Source organism: Capsicum annuum, chromosome 1, assembly GCF_002878395.1.
Source record: "Capsicum annuum cultivar UCD-10X-F1 chromosome 1, UCD10Xv1.1, whole genome shotgun sequence".
Taxonomy (NCBI): Eukaryota; Viridiplantae; Streptophyta; class Magnoliopsida; order Solanales; family Solanaceae; genus Capsicum; species Capsicum annuum.
The window spans coordinates 201473964-201490915 of record NC_061111.1 but is presented as its reverse complement, the minus strand read 5'-3'; the positions used below and the strand labels follow the sequence as shown (position 1 = coordinate 201490915).

The window sequence follows — 16952 nt, the reverse complement described above, 5'->3', positions numbered from 1 at the left end:
CAAGCCTGTCACTATGGAAAACTCTTGTAAGCCAAAACAAACAGGCATGCCACAGTAGTTAATTCAGATTTCATCCATCTTCTTTTTTTCCCCTCCTCCGGATCTTTATCATCCCCTGTGTACTTGATCTTGTGCTTGAGAAGACCATATACCATCGTCATAGAGAAACAGATACAGGCAGAGGGGTCCTCAGGCATCTCGAGAAAGCGTCCAAAGCAGCTCTTCTTAAAAAGTCTGCCTATGTTTTTGTTCTTCATAATTTTCATAAAATGTTCAAAAAATTTCCCCATCTGACATTTAAGTACAATTTGACCAGTTAGTTGTTTTCCTTCTGGGTTATTTATCGGCATCATAACTTGAAACCTGTCAATACTAAAAGTTTTGACAGGATCATGCTGGGAATGAGAGAGAAAGAGCGAGACCTTGAGATTTGAAATGATGAAACATTTTGTATGGGTTGATTTGTATTTTGGAAAAGAATGACAAGTAGTTTTGAAAATGTTAATTTGGTTTGAATTGATCTTAATTATTTTTAAAATCATAAAATATATGCGTAATTTTTAACCCTCTCATGATGAAATTACCAAAAGGGTAATTCAATTGAAATTGTATAAAAATAATTGAAGTTGTAGTTGACCGAATACTCTAGCTGACCCGAGACCCTAGGTAACCCTATGAAAACTCACCCCAGGTCCTAGATTAATCAATTTAGGTACTATTAGTCTAACATATGAACTCAATTGAAGTTGTAAAAAATAAATTTTCAACATGTTGTGTTAGATTTCTCATCTGTTGTAAATTATCAATCAGATTAGGTAACAATAGATTATGAATCTATTGTAAATTATCAAACAAATTAAGTCATCTGTTGTAATAGATTACCCATCTATTGTAAATTATCAAATGGATTGTCATATGTCGCAACAGATTACCCATATGTTGTAAATTATCAAATAGGTACTGCCATCTGTTGTGGATGACCCTATGAGAACTCACCCCTAGTCCTTGATTAATCGATAATTTACCCTATAGAACTCACCCCTAGTCCTAGATTATTCAATTAAGGTATTAGTACCCTAGTCCTAGATTAATCAATTAAGGTATTAGTCTAACATATGATATAGTAAGAATCAGTTTGGCTCAGAGTGATCGATCGCCGACTCTGGTCGGGAGGAACGCAATACCGTCTCATCATGTAATTTCCAAAAAACTAAATTGAAGTTGTAGTTGACCCTATGAGAACTCACATTCAATTAAGGTATTAGTCTAACAATGAACTCAATTGAATTATATATAAACAAATGTTCATCTTGTTGCAACAGATGTCATTTTGTTGGATCAAATCAAACAGATTGTGTAATCTGTTGTAACAGATTACGCATTTGTTGTAAACCATCAAAAAAATTACATCATTTGTTGCGATAGATTACCCATCTGTTGTAAATTATCAAATAAGAGTTGTCATCTATTGTAGTTGAAATTATGAGAACTCACCCCTAGTCCTAGATTAATCAATTAAGATATTATTTGAACATATGAGGTAGTAAGAATCGGTTCGGCTCAGAGTGATCGATCGACGACTCTTGTCGGGAGGAATGCAGTCCCGTCTCATCATGCATTTGCCAAAAAAACTCAATTGAAGTTGTAGTTGACCCTATGAGAACTCACCCCTAGTCCCAGATTATTTAATTAAGGTATTAGTTGAACATTTGAGGTAGTAAGAATTGGTTCATCTCGGAGTGATCGATCGATGACTCTTGTCGGGAGGAATGCAGTACCATCTTATCATGCAATTGCCAAAAGACTCAATTGAAGTTGTAGTTGAACCTTTGAGCTCATTCATCCATCCCTAGTTCTACCAGATCAATGTAGGTACTATTATTAATCTTAACATTAAGTTAATGAGAACTCATTTCAACTCAGAGTGATCGATAGATGACTCAGGTCGGGATGAACGCAATACTAACACCATGCAAATGCAATGACTCATTTGGATTTGTAGTTTACCCTGTGAGCTCATTCATTCATCCCTCATTCCATCTAGATCGATGTAGGTACTATTATTAATCGTAACATTAAGTTAATGAAGAGCTCATTCTTTCATCCCTAGTTCCTCCTAAATCAATTGCAATGAAATCTATTGCAACAAACAACTGAGCTGTTGGAGAATTTCAAACAATAACAATATCTGTTGCAATAGATGACATTTCTGATTTAATTATCAAATAGATATTTGCATCTGTTATGACGGATGACTGAGCTGTTGGAAATTTTCAAACAGATATTGATATATGTTGTAACAGATGATGTTTCTGATTTAGTTATCAAATAGACATTTCCATCTGTTGTCATAGATGACTGAGCTGTTGGGATTTTTCAAACAGATATTTAAATATGTTGCAACTGACGACATATTGTTTGAAAATCTTTTTTCTTTTAATTTTAAAGCAAGCTACTGTCCGGGTAGATAAAGTAGTAGTACTACTAATGGCGGTAAAAAATGTTTCTTGGATAACTCAAAAATCTCATTGAGTAGTCTTGTTCTGTCTTTTCAATGTCACCCATTTTTTTCCTCGTGCTCCTCTAATTATTAGTGAATATTAATTAATGAATATTGAAACCCCCAATACTTCTTCCGTTTCATATTGACTTGGCACACCCATTAAGAAATTAATTTGGGGTTTATTTTACTACCAAATTAGCCTTATTAATTATTCTTTGAAAATATAAATTTGAGTAAATACACTTTGTTTAGTCATTTAATATTAAGGATAGTACATCTAGAAATTAGAATTATTCATCTCTCTTCTCCTCTCCTTCAGTCCTAAATCTCTCATATTTTTTCTTTCTATCCTCTTTAGGGTTATCACAGCCTTTTTTTCTCCTCTTTCTCATAAATTTTCGTTCGAATCTAAATCAATCGATATCCATATCTTAGCTCGACTGAAATTGTTGTTTTGACTCCCTTTTGACATTAAGGTATGATATGATTCACTATTGCTCTTTCATTTTCGTCTTCTTCTTGCAAGTTATTTACATCTTTTTTTTATTTAATTATCATTTTCCCATATCATATTTATTTAAAAATTTTGAAGGAACTTTTAATTGTTGAATAAACGAACCGAGAATTTTTATTACAAGATGCGAAAAAATGTCCTTTGTTGGGAGAAGTTTAAAAGCCTTGTTGGCAGTATCATTTTTTATGTATTTTGTTTGTTTCTTTGTTGTTAATGCTGTTATTGATGTTGTTGGTGGGGTTGGCATTGTTGGAATTTGTGGTGTGGTGTTGTTGACTGTGGCGGATCCAGGTTTTTTAGACAGTGGGTGCTTCTTAGCTTAAAAATAGTGGAGTCCGAACAATCAACACAAGGAGTAAAGGAGAAAAAACAAAAGAAAGTTTAAAGTGAATAAGGAGAGAAGAGTTGGTTACCAAAATTAAAAAAAATATGTGCTGAGTGGGAATTGAACTCAAGACCAAAAGAAATAAATAGCCCTAAGCACCCATAAACAACAACTAGGCTAACCAAACAACTCTTACTATGGGTGCTCACTGATTAGATTATATACGTTTTTTCTTAATTTCCATATACATATATAAAGTTCGATACGAGTTCAGTCTGTGCTCGCGCACCCGAAGGACTCCATGTGGGTCCGTCCCTGGTTGTTGATGGTGTTGGAACATAGGATGTATGCTTCTTTGTTGTTGATGATGTTGTTGGAACAAATGTTGTTATTTTTTTTATTGTTGATGTTTTTTATTTGTTGTTTGTAGTTTATGTTGTTGCTGATGTTGCAACAGACGGAGCAACTGTTGGAACAAATCAAACCACCAGCAAGGCTGCTATGTATTCCAACAGACTCCACATCTGTTGCATCAAACTCCATATCTAACGCAACAGACTCCACATCTGACGCAACAAACTTCTCATTTGATGCAACAGACTCTACATCTGTTGCAACAGAAGGATAATTTTCTTTCTGTGACATAAATTTTTTCCTTTTTTTTGTAGATATAAAAGGAACTGAAAGTTGATCAACTTTTACCTGACCATCACAAGAGACTGTAGTAAAGATATGTTCGGAGGAATAAGCTTCATGCAGATGAAACCACTTCATATGTGGGAGGTATGTATTACTGATAATGTCATCGTGGAAACACACATAGAGTACACTGATTTTGTGAATGTTGTTTTTACCGATTAGTCATAGATCATTCAAACAAGATATTTGCAATTTTACAGTTAAGTTTGGTAGGTTCGAACGGATAGGGCTGAGGGACCATGAATATGGTTTTGATACCTTGTTAAGATTTAATGTCAGATGTTGCTCATGTTTATTTGTCATGCCTTCTACAGACTTTCGTTGTGGCAAGCATTTCTGGCGACGGTGTAGAATTTTGCATGACGGATATGTTGTCCTCTATATGGTAGAAGAATGATCAATCTTGCCTCTCCTTACTTATCTTGTGCATGCAAATATAAAGAGTGCAAGGTAAAACATGATGGTGTGATTAATATTGTTAATGCATTAACTGTTGATGTAAAGGAATTGATATCTAACAGTAGTGTCATTCGATCAAAGAGGATTTCAGTTTCATTCACTCCACTAGAGATTAAGGCTAATAGAAGAAAGAAAGCAATTTTCATGGCATTATCAAGTATTCGAAAAAAAAAATCGGATATGACAAAGGTGAGAAGATAAAAAGAGGGAGGGAATAGGAAGGAAAAATTGAATGCCAGATTTAGTTCATCTTGTTTCGTTATGTAGAGATACTCCATCTAATTTTGATTGTTTTTTCTTTTCAGGATGTTGAGGAAGGCAGAATCTCCCCATCATTAGCTAATACCGGGAATAAGACATCTGATGTTATTGAACCACCAGACTGCCCTGTGAAGTTTGATAATCTAGACGATGTCTTTGCTCGAGTTAGTCAACAGATTCAATGATCTCAATGACTTGGTTTTTTTGCTGATCAATCTTCTACGTAGAAGACAAGATATCAACATAACTGCTTGACATTGCGAAAGCTGATATCAATAGATTACTGATTATGTCTTGTCAAGACTTGCTTCTACCAGAAAGTCGTTCTGCATTGAGTGTTGCACTATCCATATATGCTACAACACAGGATTTATCAGTCGAGAGAGCGTTTGACTTGGAAAAACTCAAAGTGAACCTTCCATACTTCTCCTAGACCTTGCGTAGAGCTAAGAAGGACCAAGAGGAGTATTATAAGAAAGTTGCCAAGAAAGAAAGTGAGTGGTCTTCGTTGAAAAACTCACAAAAGATCAAGAGCTCTATACTGAATTTAACGAACACAATGACAAAATGATTGAATTGGAAATGGTGGTGACTTAACTTAGTCAAACAAAAAGCCATGACTGTTCATATCCTTTAATTAAATAACACTGGTGACTTTTCAAATATGTAAATTAAAAAAACGAATCTAAATACAATATTTTATCTTTTTATTGTATTTTGGAAAGAGACAGATTGGTAATCTGTTGCAAAATATATTCCACCTGTCAGATAACTTACAATATATGGACAATTTGTTGCAACAGATGGATATATCAGTTTGCTTTTCCATTAGTTGTGGCATCTGTTTCAACTTGCTAGTCATCTGTTTATTCCATTTCATCGAGAACAATAGATTTTTCTAAACATTTCTTGGCCAAACTCAATTTTTGCTCTTGGATTGCTTCTCTTTTTTTCTTTGCATCCTTCAAGTTGGCCTCCAAATTCAATTTTTGCCATCAATCCAATAGCAAAAATTTAAATTTGAAGAATATGAAGATGATAATCGTCAACAAAAATTTAAATTTAAATTTTTTCCATCAATTCAACAACAACAACAACAATAATGGTCAACAAGAAGAATATGAAGATGATAATGAAGTATAAGATGATGATAATGAATCAGAGGACGATGAATAAAGCAGCAGCAACAATGAACAAGAAATATCGCGAAGAGAGATAAAATAACAGCAGATGAGGAGACAGAAAAAGACGTCTTTTTTTCCTTCGTTCTCCGTTATATATTAACTAATATTTGAATCAAAGTGTAAATTTAAAAACTTGTGGGTTATTTTAAAATTTTTCAAACTTTCTTAAACCATAATTAAGTAATTGTCACCTCTACTCAATTATTAAAACTTGTGTCACATACACCTCATTTTAAAACTTTTTTTGTCATCTGTGGCCCAAACCCCTGGTAACTATATGTTCAACAAGGTATTTCTTCTTTTCAGGATAAATCTGTTAAATAAGAGAGAGAGTTAATTTCATTATATTTTGCCAAATAAAAGATTTTGCATAAAGAATAGAGTTCTGCCCGGATTTTCACCAATTTAACCTCAAATAATTTTAAAAAGTAAAAATAAATAAATGTCAAATTGATAATAATAAAAAAAAAGAACCAGCAAATAGGTGTATCTCATTCTCTTAGAAAGAGATCTTGCAAAGGTAAAGGTTAACAAATAACAAAGTTTAGAGAAAGTAGGGAAGACCACTGATAGTTTACGTACACAATAAAGAAATCGTGTGCAAGTTTAGGAGGGTATTTAAGTATTCTGTCTATTATAAATCAAAAGACTTGTACTTAGCTAGTCATCTCGAATGAGTTGGTTGACTGATTTTGAGTTAGTTGAAATAAATTGAGTTGATAAATAAGTGCGTCGTTAATTCTTTCAAAGGTTGTACGGGGTGAGTTAAAATGGACTAAAGAATGAGTCATAGTCTAACCGGACGCTCAATTATTATTATTTTAATTCTTTTTTTTTTGTTTTCTTATAATTTTTATTAATTAGTTAATAATTTTTTAAAAAAATTATGAAAATATATAACATATAAAAAAAAAATCTTAAAAATATTTTCATAACGTTACATTTTTCTAGGTCATTTTGAGCAAACATATTTAGCACAAACCAATTTTAAACTGGCTGAATTAAATGAATCAAACTAATGCAAATTAAGCGAGTTATATTTTCATAAGTTAATTATGTCACTCCATACTCTGCTATACTTTATTTCTTCCCCTTCAAAACTATACATATATTAATACTGTAGCTCGTGCCAGCACAGACCCAACATATATTATTTATGTTATTTTAATTTATGTAGCATAAATAACATTTGGAGTATTAATCAAATTTTTATTAATATAAATTTTTAAATAATTTAAGTTGCTAATCATTGTGATTTATAATATCTTTTATGTAATTTAGTAATTTATGTTACTCGTTTTGTCCCAATTTTAGAATTTAGTGAGTCTGTCAATTTTTTTTTACTAATATATTTTTTAAAATATTTTAAATTGTTAATCTTTGTAATTTTAGTACCTTTTAATGTAATTTCAAATAATTTATGTTACTTGCTTTATCGCAACTTATGCGACACTATTAAAATTTCAAAAGTTAATCATATTTTTTACTATATGTTTTAAAAATATTATAATATGTTAATAGTTATGAATTATAATTATTTTTTTGCATAATTTTTAAATATATAATATTTTACCAAAATAAAGTAAATAAATTAAAATAAACAAAGTACTAAATTTTTAAAACATTCACAAACATCATTTGGGTCAAGAAATTACTAAAATAAAACAATAAAACATGCAAATTATAAAATGTCAAAACTATCCCGAATTTACATGACACAAATATAATTTAGATAATCAATCAGATTCTTAATATGTTTTTAAATATTTTAAATTGTTAGCTATTGTAATTTATAATATTTTTTATGTAATTTTCAAATAATATATGTTACTCTCCTTATCCAGATTTTTGTGGCATTGATATTCAATTATATTCTTAAAATAATTTTGAGTTTTTAATTATTATAATTTATAATATTTTTTCTTCTATTCCAATTTAAGTAGCACTAAAATAAATTCAAGAGTCAATCAAATTTTATGATTGAAGGAGCGAAGTGGATATGTCCTAAATGACTTATAATACCTAATTAGAAGTAGGGGTGGGCATGGTATGGTATGGTACGATATTTTAAACTTTGGTACGGTAACTTCGATTTTCGGTATATAAAAGAAAAATACCATTGGTATGATTCGGTATTTTTAAATTCGATTTCGGTATTTTATGGTATGATAATTCGGTAACCATACTTTATTTGATTTCGGTTTACATATATTCATATATAAAAAAAAAAAACTATAAACTTAAAACTTTAAAAACCTCTTAATCATATCAGACTACCAACTATCTTTGTTAATCATCTATATAAAAAAAATATTTCAATCACGACTGAGTAATCTAAGATGCAAACTCTGAACAACATACATTACCTAAACTTAAGCACAGTATTTCGAAATAATAAGTTTTCCAAAAAATTTATCTCTGAATAAAAGTTACTTTTATGTTAAATTGTCTAATGGATGACATATAAATATATTTAATAATCTTAAATATAATATATTTAGGTTTTATATATTATGTAAAAACTTCGGTGTGGTATACGGTATTTTGGTATTTATTACCATAATAATTTAAAACTCCTATCAAATACCATAACATCCATACCACAGTATAAAAAATTTTGATTTCGATATGGTATTCGGTATATACCATACCATACCCATCCCTAATTAGAAGTGATATAACAAAATTACTATGAGAAAATATTTGTGAAAAAAATTTAAATAAGTCTCATATAAGATGTCATGTTAATTTAAAACATCAAGAATTAATTTATCATTTTATATCAATTTTATTTTTATTAAATATTATTAAATTTTTATACCTAAATGACTTATAATAATTAATTAGGGGTGATATAGTAAAATTATGGTGAAGCAGCTGAAGTGGATATGTCATAAATATCTATTTTGCCTTTTTTTATTAAATATTATTAATTTTCTTATATGTAAATGCCTTACAATTACAATAATTAATTAGGGATAATATAGTAAAATCTTGGAGCAAACATACTTGTGATTTTTTTTAAATAAGTCTCATATAAAATGTCCTATTAATTTTGAAACATCAAGAATTGATTTATCATTTATATCAATTTTATTATTTGTTAAATATTATTAATTTTTTAATACCTAGATGACTTATAATAATTAATTTGAGGTGATATAATAAAACTACGATTGAAAAGCAGAAACAGACATGTCATAAATGTCTATTTTATCTGTTTTTTAATTAAGTTTTATTAATTTTCTTATATATAAATAACTTAAAATAATTAATTAGGAATAATATAATAAAATTACGGAGCAAGCTGAAGCAGTTAAGAAGCAGCATGTTCTACTTCTTCACTCTTACTCTTATTAATAGTAGTAATACCCCCTAACAAGAAAGAACATGTCATACCAAATAACCCAAAAAAATAAAATAAAAAAAAATGAAGCCTCTTTCCTCTTTCTTCCTTTCTCTTTCCCTATTCCTCTCCTTATTATTCCTAAAATTCCATGGCTCAACGTGCCAGAATTTAATCCAAAACACTTGCAAAACATATTAAAAATATGATCCAAATATTAAGTATGGCTTTTGCACTTCATCTCTACAAGCTGCCCCAGTAAGAGGACGTGCTACACTCCATGGACTTGGCATGACATCGATTAGGCTAATTCGATACAACGTTACGTTAAGATACTGTTGAAAGATAAGAATTTGAATCTTTATGTTAAGAGATGCCTAATAATATTCATTTGTGAACATTAGTCCAGAAATTAATGATAAGATGGACACAATTTTATGGCACTGAATAGCTAATCCATTAGTTATACTTTCTCCATGCTCAACTATAAACTTGTGTCTCTCAACAGCTTTATCAGAGTCTACAGAATTTGGAATATAATACAATCTACGAGTATAATGCTATTACTAATCATCTTCCTATTCCTTTGCCATTTAAGAAAAATGCATAAAAAAACTACTCCCGAACTAGCTCAAAGAGACTGACTTATCCTTATTGTGTGATCTCGAAGTTGGATAATCATTTTTTGTCGAGTGGATAATCCATTTTAGTTAGCACCTATAGGGAGATAATATTTCAAAGAAAACACAATCATCTCTAACCAAATAGAGATGGTGACAGATGTCTAATCCACTTTGATTCTTGAAGTACTATTGCAAATGATAAAAACTCATAATAAGCCGGGAAAATTTCAGAGTTCCACATTCAGCACCATCACTAGTTTCTTCAAATCAGTGCAGCTGAAGCAAGCTTGAAATTTTGTGGCATGCAAATATTTTAAGAGGAAAGACGCAACAAAATAAACACTTAATTTCGTGTTTTTTAAGAAAACAACAAAGGATGGCGTGTTCTTTAACTGAAAAGCTTGCACAACTTGTCTTTATAAGAGTCTGATTATTGCCTCTCCTAAAGAGGATCACAGAATTCTACGACCTTGAACTGGTCAAATGACAAGGGGCAAGTGTACCTTTGGTTTTGATGAACAAATTCAAACCAACAAAAGTGCATCGAGTTAACTCGACATTGGGTGATTATAAACATACTCAATTGCCTGTTCGCAGGACTCTATCCTGACAGCTTCCTTATCTGGAATCTCCAGTTTGAACTCTTCCTCCAGAGCCATTACAATCTCTACCGTATCTAAGCTGTCTAAGCCCAAATCCTTCTCAAAGTGAACTTCCGGGGTCACCTGTATAAAAGATAACCATTAACCACAAAGCACATGATTGATGACTATCCACTTACTTTTTCAAGCTTAAATTGTTTTACGTCCAGCTTATGTTCTGTCAAAACAATGGAAAGATGGAAAGACATAATTGCATTTGACATAGCATCGAATCAATCGAGCCAACAAACGCCACCAACAGAATGTCAACAACATTCTCTCTTTTGATACTTACACAACACCAACTGGTGATAGAGAAAGAGATATAGTTTTGTCTTTGTGAAGAGATGCGGGTGGATTTCACTATAATCAAATTCTCAACCTACATTCTCTGATTGACTCAGTTGTCTTTTGGCACGTCACTTTCTCTTTTCTAATCAAGAAGAAGAAGCTGTGTTATCCTAGTCTCTTTATCTACTCCAAAAGCTTTCAGGTAAACCTACATATTGTGCATAGTCCATCATCACACTGGAAGGTTGGTGCAAGAAAAACTGCAAACACCTAAGTGAAACACCTGTTGGCGTATGCTTAACTCCATTTCATGCAGATAAGAACAGTAAAGAAGTAGAATGATTATAAGCTAAAAGAGTATACTTGCGTTAAAATTAGTTAGGTGACATTTTGTTCCTAACAAGCAAGTCATCTACAGCAAAATACAACAAACCATTTGGTTCCTCAAATAAAAAAGTCCAAGGCAATTTTTCTTTTGAGAGGAAAAAAAAAGGTCCAAGGCAATTCATATCTATGTTGCCCAGGCTCTTAAAAAATATGAGTGGTGCATGTCGGATCCTTCAAACGTAGCGCAATTTTGAAGGGTCCGCCACAGGTGCGGCATCATTTTTGGAGTGTTCGAGCATCATAGATTCATACTGTAGTAAACATGTGAAATTTGTGTCATAGAAGCAAGATCTTTCCATAAAGGATGCCTTTCCTTGGCAAATTGCTGTCTGTTCTCTATCTTTCTACAGGCTATACTCCATGAAATATCAAACAATTATTTCCTGGATACTTCACGTTAAAGGTCCCCTACCAATGAAATCCAAAATATATACAAAAAATATCATAATAATATTCAGGATGCAGCACCTCTAGGATAACGTCAACAGCCTCTCTACTTCGCCTGAGGTAGTGGTATGGTTTGCGTACACTTTACCCTCCCCAGAACCACTATGTGGGAATACACTAGGTATGTTGTTGTTGTTGTAGTAGCACCTCTAGGGTAAGACACTATGCCCAATACTTTGCTGGATTCTTACGCAGACCAAATAACTTGTAATAGTGATTACGAAATTAATATGTCAAAATTGATGCTCTTTTGGTAACAGAAAACATTTTTCATCTACTCTATTTAGCTCTCACCCCGACCTTACCAATCCACCAAACCCATCCCTTGCACTCCCATGATATTCCCTTTCATTTTTTTGTCCCTATCCTTCATCATATGAACCCCAAAGTTTCCCTCTTCTCTGTCCCCTCACCTTTGCTCAAAACCACTACAAACAATATATTGAGCCAGCACTTCCTCCTCAGAATTCCTCCAATACCAAACTTGTTTTCTACTTACTTATTCTATGCTACTATTATCACGTAAAGACCGACCAAAGTCGTATGAAATCACTCCTGGTTATAGAAAATTTTGGTGTACCGAATTCATATCGCATTGTTGTTATTAGTTCCTATTTTTTTTCTTTGCTTTGCGGGAGATAGATAAGACACATAATTTATAGGTACAGATTGAGATAGTAAAGAGAAGAGTATTAGGTTTCCTCAAGCTAAATTGAATATAGAAAGTAAATAGAGATCTATAGTCTGCCAAAGATCAGTCAAGGGATGATGATGAAAGAGGCCTACAGCTTCTGACCACATAGATCACATGAGCAAACTCTGTATCCCAAGCATGGAACTCCAACGATGTTGTATGGGGACGTTGAAACAGTTATAGAGATCAGAGATGCTAAAGACCAAAAGGCATCGAAACGGTCAGTCGTATTCTGTCAAGTTCAAGAACCATATAATGGCTTCTGATAGCCTCCCTTTATATGCATTAGCACTGACAAACACTCAACAAGACTAAAATAATAGGGCAAACCTAGGGCGCAATTCTACTAAACCAACTTGACATTGTCCATCATGCGAGGGTGAAACAGTGGCCAGCAACAGCATTTTCCAGTAAGTAACAAACTTAACAAGCTCGCAAAGAAAGCAGTAGAATAAATTTCGATATCATGCCATTGATGCAGCACATATAAGGGCTGGCTGAAACATTCCTGGACCTAATTTGGACCTCTACAGACATTTACCACCAATACAGCTCGCAAAAGAGCTCTAAAAGCATCATATTCCTTTTTAAGATAAATATTTCCTAATGAAACAAACTTCAATGAACAAAATCATAGTCCAATTGGACGCAAAATATTTCCCATTATCTGCAACTTGTTCCAAATTTAATCTTAAATATACTAAACAAAAACTTCGTTGTCAAAAGTTTACGTGCAACCTGATCCTTCGTTCTTAATTCTACCTTTTCTTAATTATAAGACTAATTCCCCCTTATTTAATTCATTAAACCAATTAATTGACTTGTCTTGAAAATGTATGGGCAGTAAAGGGTTTCATAACCTCACACTCCACAGCAAAGACCATCTAATAGGTAGATGAGTTCTTTGCTACATGATCAAACTGCACTAAGTTAGATTGAAATGCATGAAAAGTAAATAATTCTTTAGTTCAAGTTCAGAACATAGCATACAGCAGGTAACTACAGAAATTTTTCAGTTACTCGTTTTCCAGTCATAAAGTCGGTAGAGCTATGAAGAATAAACATTTGCCATCCATCCTTATAGGAAATGGGAAAAATAAGAAAAGATATCAATTTCTAGTTCCATTTTCAAGCTGCGCAGACAAAGATCAGTAGATCACACAACGAAGCATTTTGAGTGATAATGTTACACTACAATTGCAATGGACACCAATATTTTCTTTCTATATCCTCCTTCTATTGTTGTGCTGGGTTAGGAAATAATAGCTATATAATTTGTTAAATATGACGGTCATTGGTGGTGCCAGGAATTTGTCGGAGGGCAAAAATTTCTCCCAGTTGTGTTGAGAGTGTGCAAAACTAAATATACACTCATAATAGATACCATTTAACCTCTGCACACCACATAATTTTCCGGTGAAGAATGTGCACAGGACCATCCATCACCTAAGGTGGCTCCGCCCATGAATTGATAGTGGGATTGATATAGGTGACCCAATTACCTTTGGATTAGCATTGTTGTTATTTGGCATAAACCAATACCTATATAATCTTATTTTCGGCGTTCAATATGTAAACACACCATTTGATAACACGAACCATATACCAATTTCTTTTCACATTGTTTCACGTACAGTAAATAGATATCCAACCATTTTGATTAACCTTTACCTATTCTCACAAATTCTCGACGCTCAAAAAGAAGCCTATCGCTAAACAAAACCCTCAACACCAATCAATTTGCCAGTGAATATTGTATTTGTCTGAACATCTATCACACACAAGTGTGCTTGGGGGAGGATAGAGTGTACGAGACCTTACCACTACCTCGTAGAGGTAGAGATAGGCTGTTTCCGGTAGTCCTTAAGCTAGAATTGACCGATAAATAGCTATCTAGATGCAAATAGACCATCGATTGAACTTGTAAACAAATAAACAACCATGACAGATAGCTACAGCTAAACCCTACACTACATACTACGACTAGTGCACGAAAACACTTCTACCCGACTAACCTTCTACTCTAATGCGTGTCCTCCACCAGGGGCGGACCTACGTGGTCGCCAGGGGGTTCACCCGAACTCCCTCAACAAAAAATTACATTGTATATATAAGGTAGAAAATCTATATTTATGTACATTTATTAATTTTGAACCACCTAAAACAAAGTTGTTAAATAGCTCAGTGGTCTTATCTCCAATTCTAGGATGCTTACTGCACCCACTTTGTGGGTTCGATACCTGCGAGCGGTGTTCTTGCTGTTTTATTTTAAAAAAAATCTGTCCACTGCTGCTACTTAAAGAATATACTGCTGCTCTAATTGCTATATAAAAAAAAATTAAAATAAGTTAAAATACAAAATCAACAAAAAAACTTAAAACCCTTTTTTTCTTTTTCCAAAATTTAAAACCTCAATTTTAACTTTTCTCTTTACTTATTAATTACTCCTATTTAAGTTTAAGTATTTTATATCTATAGACTGTATACTATTACATTTCTCGAAATTTTATTTTGTTGGCTTATTCACATTTATATTTTCATTTTTCGAACCCCCTGAAGAAGATCCGCCACTGTCCTCCACATCCCCTATCTAAGATCATGTCCTCGGTAACCTGAATATGCGACACGTCCAGTCTAACCTGATTGTAGTGTTATTTTAATCCCACGTTGGGGGTGGATAACTAATCCCGGGATAACCTGTTTCCCTACCAACGAGCCCTAAACACCAAATCAATTTCCTATCCAGGGCTGAGCACCTGTTAGCCAACTATTAACCAATAAAAAGCTAACTATGATGCAAATGGACCATTGATTGAACATGTAAACGGATTTCTCAGATCCGATTCAATTCATCAAATGCGTATATGAAGTAAATCAAAATAAACCAGTTGGACAATGAGAGAAAAAGACCTTAGAAGGGTCGACTTTAGGGAAGCATTTGACGACATCAAGGACTCTGTTGATGACTTCATCTTTGGTGATATGGTCATCGTGCGACGACATCAATCTCACAGCAGTTAGCCTCGATCCATTTGCAGATACGACTTGGGTTGCCGGCACCCTTATGTGTCGGAGTATAGCAGATCTCAACGCCGACGCCATTGTTGCTCTAGCTCTTCTGTTTCTTTTAGCTAATTGTTTCGACGGAAAAATGATCCCTTGGACGCCTCGGTTCAGAAGTACTTGCTAAAAAGTATACGGCGGAATTTTTAAATGTGTTATTTCATTAAAATTAAAGGTAAATTTATGTCAGAATATGATTAAAAGGGTATATTTGGAAAAAAAATATATTTGAATCAAAATTATAATGAGAGATATATTTAAACTAATTTTGATATAGAGTTATATCTCTATATTTCTCAAAGATTTTGTAAAAGTTCCAACTCAAGATCGATTGTGAAATTTATTTTATAATTTTAAAATAATTACTCTAAATTCCTCCTTTATTATCGAACCTAACGACATAGGTTGAATATGAAATTACTTATATGAATTTACAATTTTAAAGTTTATGTGTATTATGCTTGTTTTTAAATTTTTATTTTCATTTTTGTTGAATCTTATTGAACCACTGCTTTTAGAAAAAAAGATTAAATTGGTTCAAAATTAATCTATCCAAGAAAACTAAAATTTTGCTTAAAGAGAGTAGAATTCAAACATTGTAAAACGTGAAGCTTTGTAGGAGAAAGAACAAGCGAGAAGGATGAAGTTTGATGGGGTTTGAGTCACAGGTGAAAAAAAAGTTTTAAAATAAGGGATAATAAGGGATAAGTGACATAAGTATTAATAATTGAGTAGAGATGGTTTAAGAAAGTTTGAAAATTTTTAAAATAATCCATAAGTTTTTAAATTTACACTTTGATTCAAATATTGGTCAATATATAACGGGGAACGAAGGAAAAAAAGACATTTTTTCTCTTTCCTCATCCGTTGTTATTTTCTCTCTCTTCGCGATATTTGTTGTTCATTGTTGCTGCTGCTTTATTCATCATCTTCTAATTCATTATCATTATCTTATACTTCATTATCATTTTCATATTCTTCTTGTTGACCATTGTTGTTGTTGTTGTTGTTACCCCAACTGCTACTCTTTGACCAAATTCTTATGTTTCGTAAATCACTTTCAACTTTGTAAGTTACTTGAGAGGAGAATTTGGTAAGTCAGATTATGCTTTTTTGTTGAATCTGGGTAACTGCTAGTGTGTTGTTTTTTCAACAATAGTTTGCACACGAACATGAATGCAATACAATAGCAATCTGTTTAAACAGATCCATTATCTGCGGCACAGGATAAATGTTCTGTTGTAACAGTAGACTCATGTTGGATTCATGTTTAAGGGTTCTAGGTATCCGTAATATGAATCGAATAGATGGGTATTCTGCTGCACCAGATTAGTAATCTGTTTCAACAAATAAATAATCTATTTCATCAGATTACTAATATGTTTCGAACAACAAAATACAGCTCCCGTCACACACAAAACCTAACAGATAACTCATATATTCTTGCTATTGATACTGGAATCAAATTATTCATTAATTGTAGACATATCATTCGTTAAGAAATAGAAATAGCCA

The 16952-nt window shown here is 32.5% G+C and overlaps 1 protein-coding gene across 1 annotated transcript; it reads right to left on the bottom strand.

Annotated features, from left to right (window-relative positions):
- Positions 1-10240: 10240 nt before the first annotated feature.
- On the bottom strand, positions 10241-15844 carry LOC107844335 (acyl carrier protein 1, mitochondrial). The gene is made up of 2 exons (XM_016688782.2): positions 15285-15844; positions 10241-10639 (listed from the first exon to the last, which is right to left on the bottom strand). Exons 1-2 carry the CDS (start codon positions 15474-15476, stop codon positions 10463-10465), a joined length of 369 nt encoding a protein of 122 aa, XP_016544268.1. The 5' UTR covers positions 15477-15844; the 3' UTR covers positions 10241-10462.
- Between the last annotated feature and the right edge of the window lie 1108 nt (positions 15845-16952).

Coding starts and splice junctions, on each gene's coding strand:
- LOC107844335 (XM_016688782.2), bottom strand. CDS start 15,476: ATGGCGTCGGCGTTGAGATCTGCTATACTCCGACACATAAGGGTGCCG. Junction 10,640..15,284: donor CTAAAGTCGACCCTTCTAAG/GTCTTTTTCTCT, acceptor TCTTTTATACAG/GTGACCCCGGAAGTTCACTT.